The following is a 15,818-nucleotide window of genomic DNA, read 5'->3' as shown; positions in this document are numbered from 1 at the left end:
TTTTGCATCAGTGTTCATTAGGGAGATTGGCCTGTAATTTTCTTTTTTTGTGTTGTCCTTATTTGGTTTTGGTATTAGTGTAATGTTGGCTGCATAGAACGTGTTTGGTATTATCCCTTCCTTCTCAATTTTTTGGAAGAGTTTGTGAAGGATAGGCACTAATTCATTTCTGAATGTTTGGTAGAATTCATTTGTAAATCCATCAGGTCCTGGGCTGTTGTTTTGGGGAGGTTTTTGATTACCGTTTCAATTTTGCTGCTTGTAATTGGTCTGTTTAGGTGTTCTATTTCTTCTTTTTCTAGCTTTGGGTGATTGTAGAGTTGTAGGAATTTGTCCATCTCCTCTAAATTGTTGAACTTGTTTCCATGTAACTGTTCATAGTAGTTACTGATTATTCTTTTGATTTCTGCTGTGTCCATTGTGATTTCTCCTCTTTCATTTATGATCCTGTTTATTTGTGCTTTCTCCCTTTTTTCCTTTGTGAGCCTGGTTAGGGGGTTGTCTATTTTATTTATTTTTTCAAAGAACCAGCTCTTGGTTTCATTGATCTTTTGGATTGTTTTTTTTAATTTTGATTTCATTTATTTCTGCTTTTGTTTTTATTATTTCTTTTCTTCTACTGGTTTTGGGGTTTTTTTGTTGTTCTTTTTCTAGATCTTTGAGCTTTGAGATTAGGTTGTTTCTTTGAGTTCTTGTTTCTTGATGTGAGCCTCTATTGCTATATATTTTCCTCTTATTACTGCTTTTGCTGCATCCCATACATTTAGGAAATTGGTGTCCTCCTTGTCATTCAATTCAAAGAATTTTGTAATTTCTTCTTTAGTCTCCTCGTTAGTCCAGTGGTCTTCCAGTAGTTTGGGTTTCTATCTCCATGAGGTAGGAGAGTACCTTGCCTTCTTTTTATGGTTTATTTCTAGTTTGATGCCTTCATGGTCAGAAAAGATGGTTGATATGATTTCAATCTTGGTGTATCCATTGATGTTTGTCTTGTGCCCCAGTATGTGATCGATCCTGGAGAATGATCCGTGTGCGCTTGAGTAAAATGTGTACTCAGATTTTTTTGGGTTTAGTGTTCTATAGATGTCTGTTAAGCCCAAGCTCTCTAGATCCTTACTTAGAGTTTTAGTGTCTTTACTTATTTTTTGTCTGTTGATCTATCCATTGTTGATAGTGGTGTGTTGAAGTCTCCCACTACGTATGTGTTTTCTCTGATGTCTGTTTTCAGAGATGACAATAGTTGTCTGATATATTTTGGTGCTCCTTTGTTTGGTGAATATATGTTAATGAGTGTTATTTCTTCTTCAAGTATTGTCCCCTTGATCATAATGTAGTGACTGTTGGGGGTCTCTTTTTATCTTTTTGATAAGTCTGATGTCAGTCTGGTTGGTTTTCCTTTGAATGTTATCTGTTTCTTCCCTCTTGTCAGCTTCATTATTTTTTCCTTGTCTTGGATTCTTGGGAGCTTTACTATTATGTGTCTTGCTGTATTTTTCCTTTCGTCATGGAAGTTTGGTGTTCTTCTTGCTTCTTATATATCAATTTTCAGCTCCTTCTTTGCGTTTGGGAAGTTCTCTTCAATTATTTCCTTGAATATTTTCTCTGTTCCTACATCTCTCTCCTCTCCTTCTGGGATTCCTATAACTCTTATATTTCCTTTCCTCATGGAGTCAGACAGTTCCCGAAGTCTTTCTTTGGTCTTTTTCCTTCGTACTTCTCTTTCCTTTTCTGTTTTGGTTCTTTTTATTTCTGTGTCTTCAAGAGTACTTATTTGTTCTTCCATTTCATCTATTCTTTCATTGCTTTTCCCAGAGTTCTTTAGCGCCTCTATTAATTCTTTGATCTCCTGCATTTCTTTTACTTCCCTCTTTAGGGACTCAGTTTCATTCTTCTGATTGTTAATTATTTTTCCCTTATCATTGTTTTCCTTTATGATTTCTGTCAGTTTTTTAATCATGGCAATTTTAAATTCTGTTTCTGGAAGGCTCAGAAGTTCTTCCAAGTTACTGTCGTTGCTATCTGGGGGCTGGTTTTCTTTTTGTGGTGTGCTTTTTTCCTGACGAGTTGCTGGGTTGCATGTGGTTTTTCTACTCCCTACTGCCTGTTTTCTAATTTGCCGTATTCCTTGGGGCACTGTGTTGCTGGTACTGGCCGGCATCTTGGGCGAACTTCCCAGCTCACCTCTGGCTCCTCTGGGAGCCTTCTGCCGGTTTCAAGCAGTCTCTACTGAAGAAAGGTCCCTGTTCTAAAATGGCGATGCGGGGACGCACTCCCCTGCGTGCCCAGTCTTCCCCGGCAGTCCAGCATTTTCTTTTTTTTTTTAAGAAGTGTGGTACAGGCCAGAGTTGCAGGGGATAAGAACATTCACCAGAGAGAGCAGGGAGCAGAACAGGCAGATTTACCAAAATACACTTCTCAGGGGAGCAGCAGGTGAAACAGGAGAGGTCTGCTGTGCCAGCCTGCTGGGGATTGAATTCGTGCTGCAAAGGCTACGGACTGCCCCACCTTGCTGCACTCAACCCCCTGTGCCACCAGAGAGGCCCATTGTTGGCATTTTCTATCTGGTGACACTGGTGCTGCAGTGGTTCAAAGCCTCAGCACACGCACACTTTCTTGTGAGCAGAATATTGCAGTGGTTTAGAGTTCCTAGGAGACAACCAAGGGCCAGTTTTGAAGATAAGACTTTCTTGCGAATCTTTAGTGTTTGATAATCTTTTCCTGCACAGGAATCCAACTTTATTTTTTGCAGGTTGATGCCAAGTTGTCCCAGGACCATTTGTTGAAAAGATAGTATTTTCCTCATTGAGTTGTTCTCATGCCTTTTTCTCAGACCATCTGTCTATAAATGTGAGGGTTTATTTCTGGATACTTAATTGTATTCCATTCACCTGTAAACTGTGTGGTAATATCCCCCTTTTCATTCTTAAATCGTGTTAATTTGTACCTTCTCTTTTTAATCTTGATCCGTCTTGCTGGATATTTATCAATTTTATTATTCATTTATCTTTTAAACAACTTTTGTTGGCCTCCCTCTATAATATTGTTTCCTATTATTTTTTTTTCTTTTTTTTAAAGATTTATTTATTTATGCTTATAAGATCTGGGGTACAGGCCAGAGGTGTGGGGGGGGGGGGTGAGAGGATTCACCAGAGACAGAGTGGGGGTCAGAACAGGCAGAGTGAGTGAAATACACTGCTGAGGGGAGCAGCAGGCGACACAGGAGAGGTCTGCCATGCCATGTCGGTAGATCCCTGGCCAGGGATCAAATTTGTGCTGCAGTGGCTGTGGACAGCTTCATAGGCTGCGTCTTAATCCCTTGCGTCACTAGGGAGGCTCCTCCTATCATTTTCTGTCTCATTAATTTTGCTTTTAGACATGTTCCTCTACTTTGTTGGCAGTGGTGCTTTTGCTGTTCTTTTTAGAAATTTGGGATATTAATTTCATTTTCAGCCTTTTAGAACTCTTTCAATGTATGCGTCAAAGGATCACTTTTTCATACATCCCATACATTAGACTGCAGTATTTTCATTTTTATTCAAATTTGTTTGAATTTGAATTCAGTTGAATTTGAATTGGGGATTTGCTTTTTTTCCAGTACAAATTTTCCCTTCTTCCCCTCTCATGGAAAGCAAGAGTCATCAAACAAATCCCCAGAGCAAAAAAAAAAAAAAAATAGAAAACATGAGTGTGCAGTGAGGACTGTGTGGTCCTGATGCCATCCCAGGGAGGGACTTTAATTAGTTACACACATCAACTGTGTCTTTCATGCATGTTAATTCATGTGATATTGTTTAACAGGTAGGATTTGAGCTACAGAAATTGCAATTTCTCTTTTTCACCTGCTTACATGTTTGCTTTTCTGGATCATTTTTTTTCCTTCTTCTCCTGTTTTCTTTTCTTCTCCCCCCTTCCCTCTCCATTCTTCTGTCCTTCTGCTTCCTCCTCCACTCTCCATCTTCTTCTCCCTCAACCTCTTCCACCTTCTCTTCCTCCTTCATTTCAGAAGTCCTTTCCAAGAAGGTGTGCTGTTATGGATTTGGGACTGTTTTGAGCTTCTTACCAAACTCAAGGCCCTGTTGGCTGCAGGAAGAGCAGATCCGTCCCTGCCCTCCATGCTCCTGGAGGCCTGAACTATTGACCGAGTCTGAGCTCCTTGTTCTTAGGGAGAGTTCAAGGGCAGCTTCTGCAGAGGCAGAGTGCAGAGAGGCTCTGTGCATAGAGGGAGGCCGAGGCTCCAGCCCACATGAGGCATGTCAGAATGAGCCATCTCCTGTCACACTGGCACGCTGAAAGTCATGTGTTCCCTGCAGGTGATCGCCATGATCAAGGGCTTGCAGGTGTTGATGGGCAGGATGGAGAGCGTGTTCAATCATGCCATCAGGCACACTGTGTATGCTGCGCTGCAGGACTTCTCCCAGGTCACCCTTAGAGAGCCACTCCGGCAGGCCATCAAGAAGAAGAAGAATGTCATCCAGAGGTCAGCTCCCCTGCACGCACCTTCTGGCACTCAGCATGCAAAGTAGTAGGGTCAGTTTAGGCTTAAATAGTCATAGAGTCACATTTTCATAAATACATTCAGCGCATTTATCTTCAGCCTGAAGACAAGACACCCTCTTGGTGAATTCCCTCCACATGTGGTGCAGGGGGTCCACTTGTTAATGTCAACATGCAAGACATCAATCACAGAGTGCCTTTCTACACAGACTGGGGACCCAGGGGGCATCGCGTATTTATCTCAGGGCAGAGGGAGGATGTTTCAGGCCTGGTGACAATTCTGCTGGCCCAGCATCCCACACAAAGTATTATCTGCAGCATTTCTGCTTCTGTTCCTTTTGTCCTGTCTACATATTGGTCAGATATCACATGCATATTGCAGAGAAACCAGCATGATCTTCAGCTCTTTTCTCTTAATGTTTAGCTTTTTATATAAAGTTGTCTTTCAAAGACATCTCTGTAAAATGAAACCCACAGGACCCTACAAAGTTATTATGTTCATTTTGATACTTTATAATTGATGTATTTTTCACCTGGTGTGGTATGACTTTGAGCACTGATAAAATGTGTTATGCTGTGGGACTTTTGTTTTTTCACCTTTAGGCCTTAGTGGAGAATGTTGTAAATCATGCTTCCCATTTGGTAATAGAAGCCCCACTGCATTGTAAAGTATGCATTGCAGTCTAGAAGTAACTTAGGTTTTGATTAGAACCTTCTTCCTGTGTGAGCAGGCCTGGTGTGTGGGTGCATCTGCCCTGAGTGTGGAGCTCATGGGGTTCTCCATACGTAGAACCCTGGTGGAGACCTCAGGTTCCTGTTAGAAAACGGGGGATTGCCTGCAAGGAAGTCTCTCCTTGGGTGGATTCTGTGGCCTGTCCTCTCTCTGTCCTGCCATGAGTCAGTTTTATTCAGGAAATAAAACTTCACTTCCAGCTGATGCAAACTGGAACTACGCCTCTAGGTTCCCAAGAGAGCAATCTATAATTTAAATTTCACATTGAGTTGGTCCATTACTCCATCCTACCCCCACCCCTACACCCCCATCCCAAGAGGGTTTTGTGAGTGAATTAATAACTGTCAGGCCAGGAAATACAGTTCTGTTCATGTCCTGGGCCAGTCCCATAAATGGACTGGGCTGTTTAGTGTTCTGCAGGCCATCAGGAAGACCGTGTGTGACTGGGAGACGGGTCACGAGCCCTTCAACGACCCAGCTCTGCGTGGCGAGAAGGACCCCAAGAGTGGCTTTGACATCAAAGTGCCCCGGCGAGCTGTGGGACCCTCCAGCACGCAGGTTCTCGTCCCCCCTGCTCCCCTACCTCCCCCAATACCCCGAGCAGACTGACTCTGAACTGGGAGGGCAGTAAGCTGGGGTGGGAGTAAAATGCTGTCTCTGCTGTCTGTCAGGGCAGATCAAGTATTGCCCGTGTCTTCCTGCTCCTCAGTTCCCCTCCCGAGGCAATCTGGAATTCTCCTATTTGGCCATTTACAGGCAGAACTTAATTTGACAGCATTTCAGCTCCTGTCCTCAAAACGCGGGTGAAACTGTGTCTATATTTACACTGTGTTTCCTGATAGGTGTTTAAATGTATAATTAGGATGTTTATTTGAGGCCTAGAAATGATCATAACTAAAGAGAAGGCGTTTGGAAATAATATAGTGTTGCTTTCGTGCTTCCCTGGTCTTAAGCTGTTCTCTCCCCTGGCATGCTCGGCCCCCCGACTCCTACCCCCATTTAATATGCCCCTCTGCTATCCTCCCGTTTTGGGACCTGGTACTTCCTCCTCGTTTCTCTGTCGGAGGCTCTTATAATCTCTTCTGCCAGCCTTTTGGAGAATTAACAGCAAAGTGCATGCTGGCTCTAATACGGAACCTTGCGAAGTCCAGGGCCGGCCTCGAGCCCCTCCTGGGTCTGTCCCATCGCACGTGCCCTCCCTACCCTGCGTCTCGTGGATCCCATGTGCGGCCCCAGCCCCATGTCGTGCGTGTTTGTGACTAACGCTCTCTCCGCCTCTCCCGTCTGTCTGTCTGTGTCTAGCTGTACCTGGTGCGCACCATGGCCGAGTCTTTGAGCTCTGCCGAGCTGCTGAGGCAGCTCAAGTCTCTAGGCATGGAGAGGCTCTTGCATGTGGTACACGCGTTTCTGAGGCAGTCCTACATCTATCCGCCTCTTTTAACCTTCGGTGGTAAGACATTGTTTGTTTTTCTTGTTGACCTTTCCGGCACGGAGGTGAACCGCTCCGCAACAAGCTCTTCCTCCCAGGCAGCAGTAGCTTAGCTGGGCGCCCAGCCCCCTTTTGGGGAGCTGGCTTGGCGGGGGCTGCCCCCCAGGCCGGCTCCGGGCAGGGTGCAGCGGAGCCGTCCTTCTCTGGTGGCCAGTGGGAGTTTGGCGTAACTAATGTACCGTGTGTATTTTCTCCTCCACAAATATTCTCCCTGGATAATGCAGCTTTACATGGTGAGAACCATGCTAGAGTCCCTCATTGCAGACAAAAGTGGTTCCAAGAAAACCTTGAGAAGTAGCCTTGAGGGGCCCACCATATTGGACATAGAAAAATTCCATCGAGAGTCATTCTTCTACACCCACTTGATAAATTTCAGTGGTAAGAGACACTGCTGACCAGCGTCCGGCCCAGCATGTTCTAACACCGCTAACACCGTCCAGACGCTTCCACCTGCCTGACCTTCCCCCGCTCCGGTCCCCTCCTGCACCCACACGGTGACCTGTGTCGTAACCTTTGTGGCATTCCCTCACCTGTCGCTTTAAATGCACGGCCAGCCACAGGCTCCCTCCACGTGGCGAGGCCTGTAGAAGGGTGAGGGCTGTGGCTCCGTGGCTGGCCCTGCAACATGAATACAAAGTCTTCGTAATCCTCCGGGGTCGGAAACAGGCAAACATAATCCATTGCCTGGCTGGCAAGCAAGACAGTGATGCATACCAGAAATGGGCCCCCAGGCATGGGTGGAAGGTGGTAGGTGACCTGATGCTTGGCCAGGGTGCTGCGTGGATGCCTTCTGCCATCGTGGAGTCAGCACATTTACTCCTGTGCCGCTGCCTCGTGCGAGAGCAGGGGCCTCTGTCCCGGCTGGGCGGCTGCAGGTTTGAAGTATACAGTGAGGTTTTTGTTTTCCACTCTGAAAGAATGGGAACCTTTTTTAAAAATCTCTCAATTTTGCACGAAATAGACTTGCACTGAGTATTCATGTAATGCTGCGTCTTTATCCTAAGTAAAATAGTGTTTTTCTTCTCCTTTTAAAAGGATATTTTTTTCTCCCAATTCCACCAAGCGGCTCAGGGGGTTGGTGAGATCCCACTGGTGGGCGGGGATGTCATGCCAGGTGCCCTGTCTGCTAGGCAGGCCGAGGCCACTCTGCTCCTCTGCCAGCAGCGATACCACGATGTCTTGTCCCCCTGGGGGCATCCCCTCTCATCACGTGCCCTCCCACCCGGCTCAGGGCTGAGAGTGAGGGCGCCGGTGCCTGGCACGGGACCCCATCAGTCACCCTGCTGAGTCCTTTGTGCTTGTGGAAGATTGACTTGGTGTCCTTTGAATCCTTCAAGAAACGCTGCAGCAGTGCTGTGACCTTTCACAGCTGTGGTTCCGCGAGTTCTTCCTGGAGCTGACCATGGGCAGGAGGATCCAGTTCCCCATTGAGATGTCCATGCCGTGGATCCTGACTGACCACATCCTGGAGACCAAGGAGGCGTCCATGATGGAGTGAGTGTCCCTCCTGTATCTCTGCTCTCTGTTTGTGGTGACTGGGGTCCTTGGAGGATTTGGGAGGTGGGGATGGGGGTGAAACCATTCTCAGCATTTCATTTGAAGTCAGAATTCTTGGGGTAAGACTTCAGAGGTTAACATAAGTTAACAGGTATCTGGGCTTCAGACTGACATCGGGAGCCCAGACGGTTGGAGTAAGTGAGCCCCACTTGCCCACGTGCTGGCAAGTCCCCAGGGACTCAGCTGGGGTGAGAGAGGCAAGATGTGGCTGGCCAGGCCCCTAGGCACAGCCTCCGACACAGGTGAATGTGGGAGAGGAGCTACATTCTGAGCTCAGGACTCAGGACTGGGGCAAGGGTCAGAGACTTTCAAAATATGAAGTCTGTGCAAGGAAGTGTAATTAAAAAGGGGGTGTCTTGTGATGTCCAGATTGGGGATGGATCCAGTGGTCTGCTCATAGGACATTGGAAGCCATGCAACCTCTGCCTGCCTGTCAGCTCCCAGGCATGACTGCAGAGGGAGGGGGATGGCCTGCACTTCTCTGGAGTGGACACAGCCTCTGTTAGAGTATGAAGGGCATGAGGCCCAGTGCCTCTGTCACACCCCTTGGTTGGGTTCCCCTCTCCCCTCCCCTCTGCTGCTCACATGGCCTTGCCCCGGTGAAATGGGGGCAGCTTGGCACCCTCAGAAGGTGGCTGCTGGCTTGTATCTAGACAGTGGGCAGGGGAGAGGGGCTTTTAGCCATGCTAGGTGAGCATGTACAGTCAGCAGGACATGGACATGTGTTTTTCTTCTTAAGTCAAACAGCTCACTCTTAAAAATGAGAAAATAACTCAGTTTTGTTAGAAAAAATACTGCCTACTGGTGGTGAAAAACTTTGAAAGAAGTGAGAAGATGCAGTTGTGGGAGACCCTGTGGTCCCACCCAGTGCCCCAGGCCTGGCCGGGGTAGGCACGGCCACCTGTGGAGTCTCCCAGCTAGTGGACAGGTGCCCACAGGCCCTCGACAGTAACAGAGTTTGGGGCTTGGGGTTTGAAGGTATTGCTTTTCCTAGGCAATACCCATGTCTGGGGAAAACAGTGAAAGCTAGACTCTGGTGGCCTGGGGGCTGGGGACAAAGAGGCGTGGGAGCCGGCTGACCACACGCCCCTCCGCAGGTACGTGCTGTACTCCCTGGACCTGTACAACGACAGCGCCCACTACGCCCTCACCAAGTTCAACAAGCAGTTTCTCTATGACGAGATTGAGGCAGAGGTGAGGACGACCTTAATGAACTTTCCTTAATTTTCTTTTTCTTTTTCTTTTTTTTCCTTCAAGGGAAATACACTTTTAATTTCCTTTTTCCCTGGGTGAACCTTGCTACTTCTTCTTGACGTATCTACACGTGTTGATGGAGTCACAGCACAGACTCTGGGGGGTGATCTGCTCCTTCTTATCACAGCACCTGCTAAGACCCTGTCTTCTGTGAGCAGGCGTATTGTGCTCCATAGATGCCCTGAGCCACTCCCTATTTTTCATTTGTTTTGCTTTTCATGTTTGCTCAGTACATGTCATTTTTGATCAACCTCCTTGCATGTAATTTTTGTTACATTGGATTATTTCTTGAGGACAAATTACTGTAAGTAGAATTATTAGGTCACTATGCAAAGCTATGGAGATGGATCTTGTTCTCTAACTTAAGATGTTGGAGAATTGGTCCTCCCTGGTGGCGCAAGGGGTTAAGCACCACACTATGAAGTAATTCACGGCCTCTGCAGCAAGAATTCTATCCCTGGCCAGCCAGGGAGCAACCCACATGGTGCAGCAGACCCCTCATGTCTCGCCCACTGCTCCCCTCAGCAGTGTATTTCAGTCAGTCTGCTTGCTCTGTTCCCCACTCTGTCTCTGGTGAATCCTCTCACCCCCCGCATTTCTGGCCTGTACCCCAGCTCTTGTGTGAATAAATAAATAAATCTTAAAAAAAAAAAAAAGATGTAGGAGAATTGAACCTCAGCAGATTGCTTGGTGCATCTGTGTTCTTCCTGTGAACACCACCACAAAATTCTTCTGCAGGAGGTGTGTGGGCTCTTGAGCAAAGCAGGATGCGCCACCCTCCATGTACATGGTGTCACTTTCACAGTTTTGGGGGTAGATGTGAGCCCCATTTGCAGGGGAGGATGCATTTTGTGGGGTGAAGTCACACGACTGTGTCTCCCCTCCATCTCCTGATCTGATTGGCACAGTCGACCCCACTGCAGGGGAGGCCAGAGGTAGTGACTAATGGGGTGTTCCTAGTGGTGGCAGATGTAGCCCCCTACACCTAGTGGTGACCCCAAATGCAGTTCACATTATCCTTTCTGGGGATAAAAAGATGTTTCCATATTCCTTTGCTTTTAAGAAAACAGGAGCGGGCCTCCCCTGGTGGTGCAGTGGTTGAGCGCTGGGCTGCAAAGCTGCCCGCAGCCTCTGCAGTGCGGGTTCCATCCCCGGCCCCTGGCGAGGGTCCCACATGGCGCGCAGACCTCTCCTACTGTGCCCGCTGCTCCCCTCAGCAGTGTATTTCGTTAGTCTGCCTGTTCTGTTCCCCGCTCTGGCTCTGGTGAATCCTCTCACCCTTCCACACTTCTGATTGTACCCTGTGCTTGTATAAATAAATAAATAAATCTTTAAAAAAAAAAAAATAAGAGAATAGGAGCATTTTTCTCCAGCAGTGAGGAAGTCCCTGTCATAATTTTCAGTGGCTGCCTAATGGTCACTCTGGCCACGCCATGATATATTTGATTTGCTGTTGTTACTTGTTTCTATTTTCCAAAGAGAACCTCAGTTAGTTGCTGTAACAAAAGATTTATGTTGTGTTATTTGATCTTGATTTAGGGAATCAATATCTAACGCCTGCTTTCTTTTTCTGCAGGTAAACCTATGCTTTGACCAATTTGTTTACAAGCTGGCAGACCAGATATTTGCATATTACAAGGTTATGGCAGGAAGGTGAGTATCTGGTTTGTGATTTTGGTATGAAATCTTGCATAATTGGATATATATTTGCATTAAAATTCACAGCTCCTGAGACATGTCCTCCTTCCTTCTGTACTAGTTTGCTTCTTGATAAACGGCTACGGTCTGAATGCAAGAATCAGGGGGCTACGATCCACCTCCCGCCATCTAACCGCTACGAGACTCTGCTTAAGCAGAGGCACGTGCAGGTGAGCCCCACTGGAAGGAGCTTCGCAACAAGGAGGTGTTCGAAGGGCTTGCTGGGTTTTAGTATATGCTGTGTGTTTGTGACTGTGGAAACATCCTTATAAAACGTTAATAAGGGCCTCCCTGGTGGCGCAGTGAGTTGAGCACAGCGCTGTGAAGCTGTCTGCAGACTCTGCAGCATGGGTTCGATCCCGGCCAGCTGGGAAGAAACCCAGATGGCATGGCAGACCTCTCCTGGCTCGCCCACCCCTCCCCTCAGCAGTGTCTTTGGTCCGTCTGCCTGTTCTGCTCCCTGCTGTGTCTCTGGTGAATTCTCTCACCCTCCCGTACCTCTGACCGGTACCCCAGTTCTTGTATAAATTAATAGTCTTAAAAAATAATAATAATAAAAAATAAAATGTTAATAAGATTTTAAAGCTTCTATTGAATAACCTGAAGCAAATGGGAAGGCCTGCAGTGCCCTGTGCCTGCCCTCCCTGAGCCCCAAAGTACTTTGCTTCTCTCCAGGAGCACAGGGGCTGGGTCTTTTTTTTTTTTAAGATTGATTTATTTATACATATAAGAACTGGGTGCAAATCAGAGGTGTGGGGGTGTGGTGAAAGGATACACTCCTGAGGGGAGCAGCGGGCAAGACAGAAGAGGTCTGCTGTGCCATGTGAGTAGCTCCCTGGCCAGGGATTGAGCTCATGCTGCAGCGACTGGTGATAGCTTGATAGTGCTGTCTTTAACTCCTGCACCACCAGGGAGGCCCAGAAGCTGGATCTTAAGAACAAAGGCTTGTCCACTCAGTGTCAGAGACAAGATTTCTCTTGGCCAGCACAAAAGAACAAAAAAATATACATATAGTACTCATTTCTTATTTCTCTTAAAAAATTCACAAAATAGGGCCTCCCTAGTGGCACAAGGGGTTGAACACAGCACTGCACAGCACTGCACCACAAGTTCAATCCCCAGCCAAGGAGCTACCCACATGGCACAGCACACGTCTCCTGTCTTACCCGCTGCTCCCCTCGGCAGTGTATTTCAGTCAATCTGCCTGTTCTGTTCCCTACTCTGTCTCTTGTGAATCCTCTCACCCCCTGCACCTCTGGCCTGCGCCTCTGGCCTATACCCCAGTTCTTGTATGCATAGATAAATAAATCTTTAAAAAAAATTTCATAAAATATAATTCTACTGGCCATCCACAGATAACCACCACTGATATTTTGGGCCATTTTTTTCACTCAGATTTTATCCATATCTTATGTTGTTGAAATAATACTGAGATTCAGCTGTGCTGTTAAGTACCGTGAAATAGAGATGGAGTGATTGTATCTTATTCATCCCTGTAACTCCATGGAAGTTAGCTTTGTGAGGCTGGTATATTTGTGGGAACTGGGGCTGGACACTGTTTGAACGAGTGAAGACTGACAGACAAATTCTCCAGGGTCTCTAGTGAGGGTTGGGGTTTCTGCTTGTGATGTTAGTGTAAATTCAGTGCACACATCAGCATGTAAAGGCTTTGACTAACAAAATTTCAACTCCACGAAAGTAGGGTATTTGATCATGCGTGAACTTATAAATATGTAAAATTTTATGTAAGTATTTAAATTTCTTCTGTGTCCTTTTAGAAGCACATTTTATTTGCCTGACCATTTGGAATTGATTTCTGGAAGATATATTTCTCTACACAGTATTTTATCTTTTTGTTGTTGTTCACCCTCGCCCAGCTCCTTGGCAGGTCCATAGACCTCAATCGTCTGATTACTCAGCGTGTCTCAGCAGCCATGTACAAGTCTCTGGAACTGGCAATTGGACGATTTGAAAGTGAAGACCTGACATCAATAGTTGTAAGTACTCTCCCTATTAATCAGACTTAGCAGATTCCGGGGACATTGGTTACAAGACTAAAGCTAATTTTACTCTTGTCCTTATTGATAACTTGAATTAATGTTAAGTGCAATTCTTGCATAGGAGCCAAACAATGCACTAATTGAGCTTGACCAACCTGGACACCTTTATTACTATCCTTAGTAGCCACAATTCTAAATTGACCTCAACCAATAATCCTGGTCTTAAATATATTACACCTAATTATGACATATTTGATAAGGCAAATGAATGAAAGGAGGAAAGTTTTAAAAATCAAAAAGAAATGGAGACAGGAAAAAGAATTTGAGAAAGAATGATATAGAGGACAAGATCAACATGCATATCACTGAGGTCTCAGAAAAAGAAAATCAATGCAATGGATGGAACAAATATCATTGGTAAAATAAAAGATGATTTCTAATATATTGAAAACATATATCACAGACCTGTGGAACTGACCCAAAATCACCAACACCAAGAAATACTGCAGTAAAAGTATTGGACTGTATAAAAAAAAATCCTTTGAGTATCTGAGTAGAGCATTCAGGGAAGGGAAATGCATTTGTCCTCATAACGTTTCCAGTTCTTCATGTCAGAAGCCAGGGAAAGGAAATGCAAATTAAGGATTTTTGCCAAGCCAGACTGGTCTTCCAAGAATAACAGCTACATACAAATGGTGTTAGACTTGCAAGACCTTGCAAGATAATTATCATTACTTGAGAAGTGACTTCAGTTAGAACAGGAGAGGCCTGGGTGGGGCACAGTACCTTGCTTTGAGTAGCTTGCATAGAGACTGAGCCATGTTCTACCAGGTTGTCCTGGGGCTGAGACTCACAAGGGCGTTCTTGGAAACATAGTGTGATACAAGCTATGGCATTTGAGTTGTCATTGGCTTATATGATTTTTCAGCTGTATTTTTTAGAGATAATAATTGACAAATTAGTATACAACATACTAATTCAGATTTGATATTTATTTATGTTGTAAGGTGATCATCTTACATAGTTACAGATTTTTTTTTGTGGTGAGAATTTTTAAGATCTAGTCTCTTAGCAATTTTCAAATACACAATACAGTATTATTGCTAACTAGTGTCCATGTGTACTTCATATCCCCGTGACATACCTGGAAGTGTGCACCTTTTGATCGCCCTCCCCCATATTCTTCAACCCCCACCCCCACCTCTGGCAACCACCAGTCTGTTCTGCACAATGGAAATACAATGCAAATCATATGGGTGATTTTTAATTTATTCATAGTCATATTAAAGAGTGAAAAAGGAATCAGTGAAATAAATGTATAATTATTTTATTTAACCCAATATATCCAAAAATTATCAATTCAGTGTGTAATCCACATGGCAGTATTATTGGGGTGAATGTCTTACACTCTTTTGTCTTTGACATCTGGTGTGTATCTCTCATGCACCACACCTCTGTTTGGGCCAATCCTGTCTCCAGTGCTGAGGGCCACATATGGTCACCGGCTGTCTCAGTGGACAGCCCAGACGTAGGCAGGTTTTATGAACAATCCGTGTGAGCATGAATCCTGTGGATGAAATTGCCAGCTCTGCCTACACCATAACTCAGGTATCTAGAGAGACTGACACCTGGGGAATCAGTGTGCAGTGCAGCTGGGGCAGGGCTGGGCTTTGGTGGCACAAGCCATGGTCTCTGCCCTGTGTATGGAGGTGACGGTGGACAGTACACAGGTAACCACGGGTGGCCTGTCGGGGAGATGGTGGCAAGGAGGGGCGTTTCAAAGGCAATGGGGAGGCTGTGATAAACTTAGGTGTGAGAAACAAGCTCGTGATATCTGCCAGACCCCCACTACATCTCAGTCTTGGCCACACCTGCCACCCCGATGCAGCCCCTTACCATCCATCCCTCTGCATGACACTGCCCATGTGGAAGTGGAGGCCACTGTACTGGTCAAGTGCTGTCCCCACATGCCTGTCTCTGTGATTCCATAGGAGCTGGACGGCCTCTTGGAAATTAACCGCATGACCCACAAACTGCTGAGCAGGTACCTGACGCTGGACAGCTTCGACGCTATGTTCCGGGAGGCCAACCACAATGTGTCAGCACCCTATGGAAGAATCACCCTCCACGTCTTCTGGGAACTCAACTATGATTTTCTGCCCAACTACTGCTACAATGGCTCCACCAACCGGTGAGTGTGCTGCTTGATCCTCCCACGCTGCTGCCACAGGGTATCTAATACGGAGTCAGGACCTGCACCATGTCCAGATTCTGTGCCTCCCTCCCCATAATTTCTAGTGTATGGGATTGTCAACCTCCCCTCCCCTCATCTCCTCCCTTTGCGGGTGCAGCCCCAAGTCAACCAAGGGCGTTTGGGCCATCCTGTATATGGAGGTGAGCCATGTCCCTCTCCTCCACCCATGCGATTCAGGGCGTTCCCACAGGGGTGTGCTGCTTGCTACCAAGGTTTCACCGTTTCTAGGCCCTGTGGTCAGAGCTCAGAAATACATACCTGTGTACTGTATTAGGTTCCTGTGGTTGCTATACAGATAACCACGAACAGGAGGGGAAGCTTTAAACAACAGAAATTGCTTTT

At 46.0% G+C, this 15,818-nt stretch overlaps 1 protein-coding gene across 3 annotated transcripts in view; it reads left to right on the top strand.

Moving 5' to 3' along the window:
• CYFIP1 (cytoplasmic FMR1 interacting protein 1) overlaps positions 1-15,818 on the top strand; it is an 84,975-nt gene that overhangs the window by 51,034 nt on the left and 18,123 nt on the right. For 2 of the 3 annotated variants that reach the window (XM_037510147.2, XM_054694807.1), the window contains exons 14-22: positions 4,308-4,474; positions 5,635-5,782; positions 6,938-7,091; positions 8,051-8,207; positions 9,368-9,464; positions 11,101-11,177; positions 11,284-11,392; positions 13,100-13,219; positions 15,214-15,413. In XM_037510147.2, coding sequence (XP_037366044.1) covers positions 4,308-4,474; positions 5,635-5,782; positions 6,938-7,091; positions 8,051-8,207; positions 9,368-9,464; positions 11,101-11,177; positions 11,284-11,392; positions 13,100-13,219; positions 15,214-15,413 — 1,229 coding nt within the window. Of the gene's footprint in view, positions 1-4,307; positions 4,475-5,634; positions 5,783-6,526; positions 6,675-6,937; positions 7,092-8,050; positions 8,208-9,367; positions 9,465-11,100; positions 11,178-11,283; positions 11,393-13,099; positions 13,220-15,213; positions 15,414-15,818 lie in introns of all 3 variants that reach the window. The other variant, XM_037510146.2, reaches the window with a different exon arrangement.

Source organism: Talpa occidentalis, unplaced genomic scaffold, assembly GCF_014898055.3.
Source record: "Talpa occidentalis isolate TD23 unplaced genomic scaffold, MPIMG_talOcc4v2.1 talOcc4.14, whole genome shotgun sequence".
Taxonomy (NCBI): Eukaryota; Metazoa; Chordata; class Mammalia; order Eulipotyphla; family Talpidae; genus Talpa; species Talpa occidentalis.
Note: the sequence above shows the minus strand (reverse complement) of the source record. Positions and strands in the feature narration are given on the sequence as shown.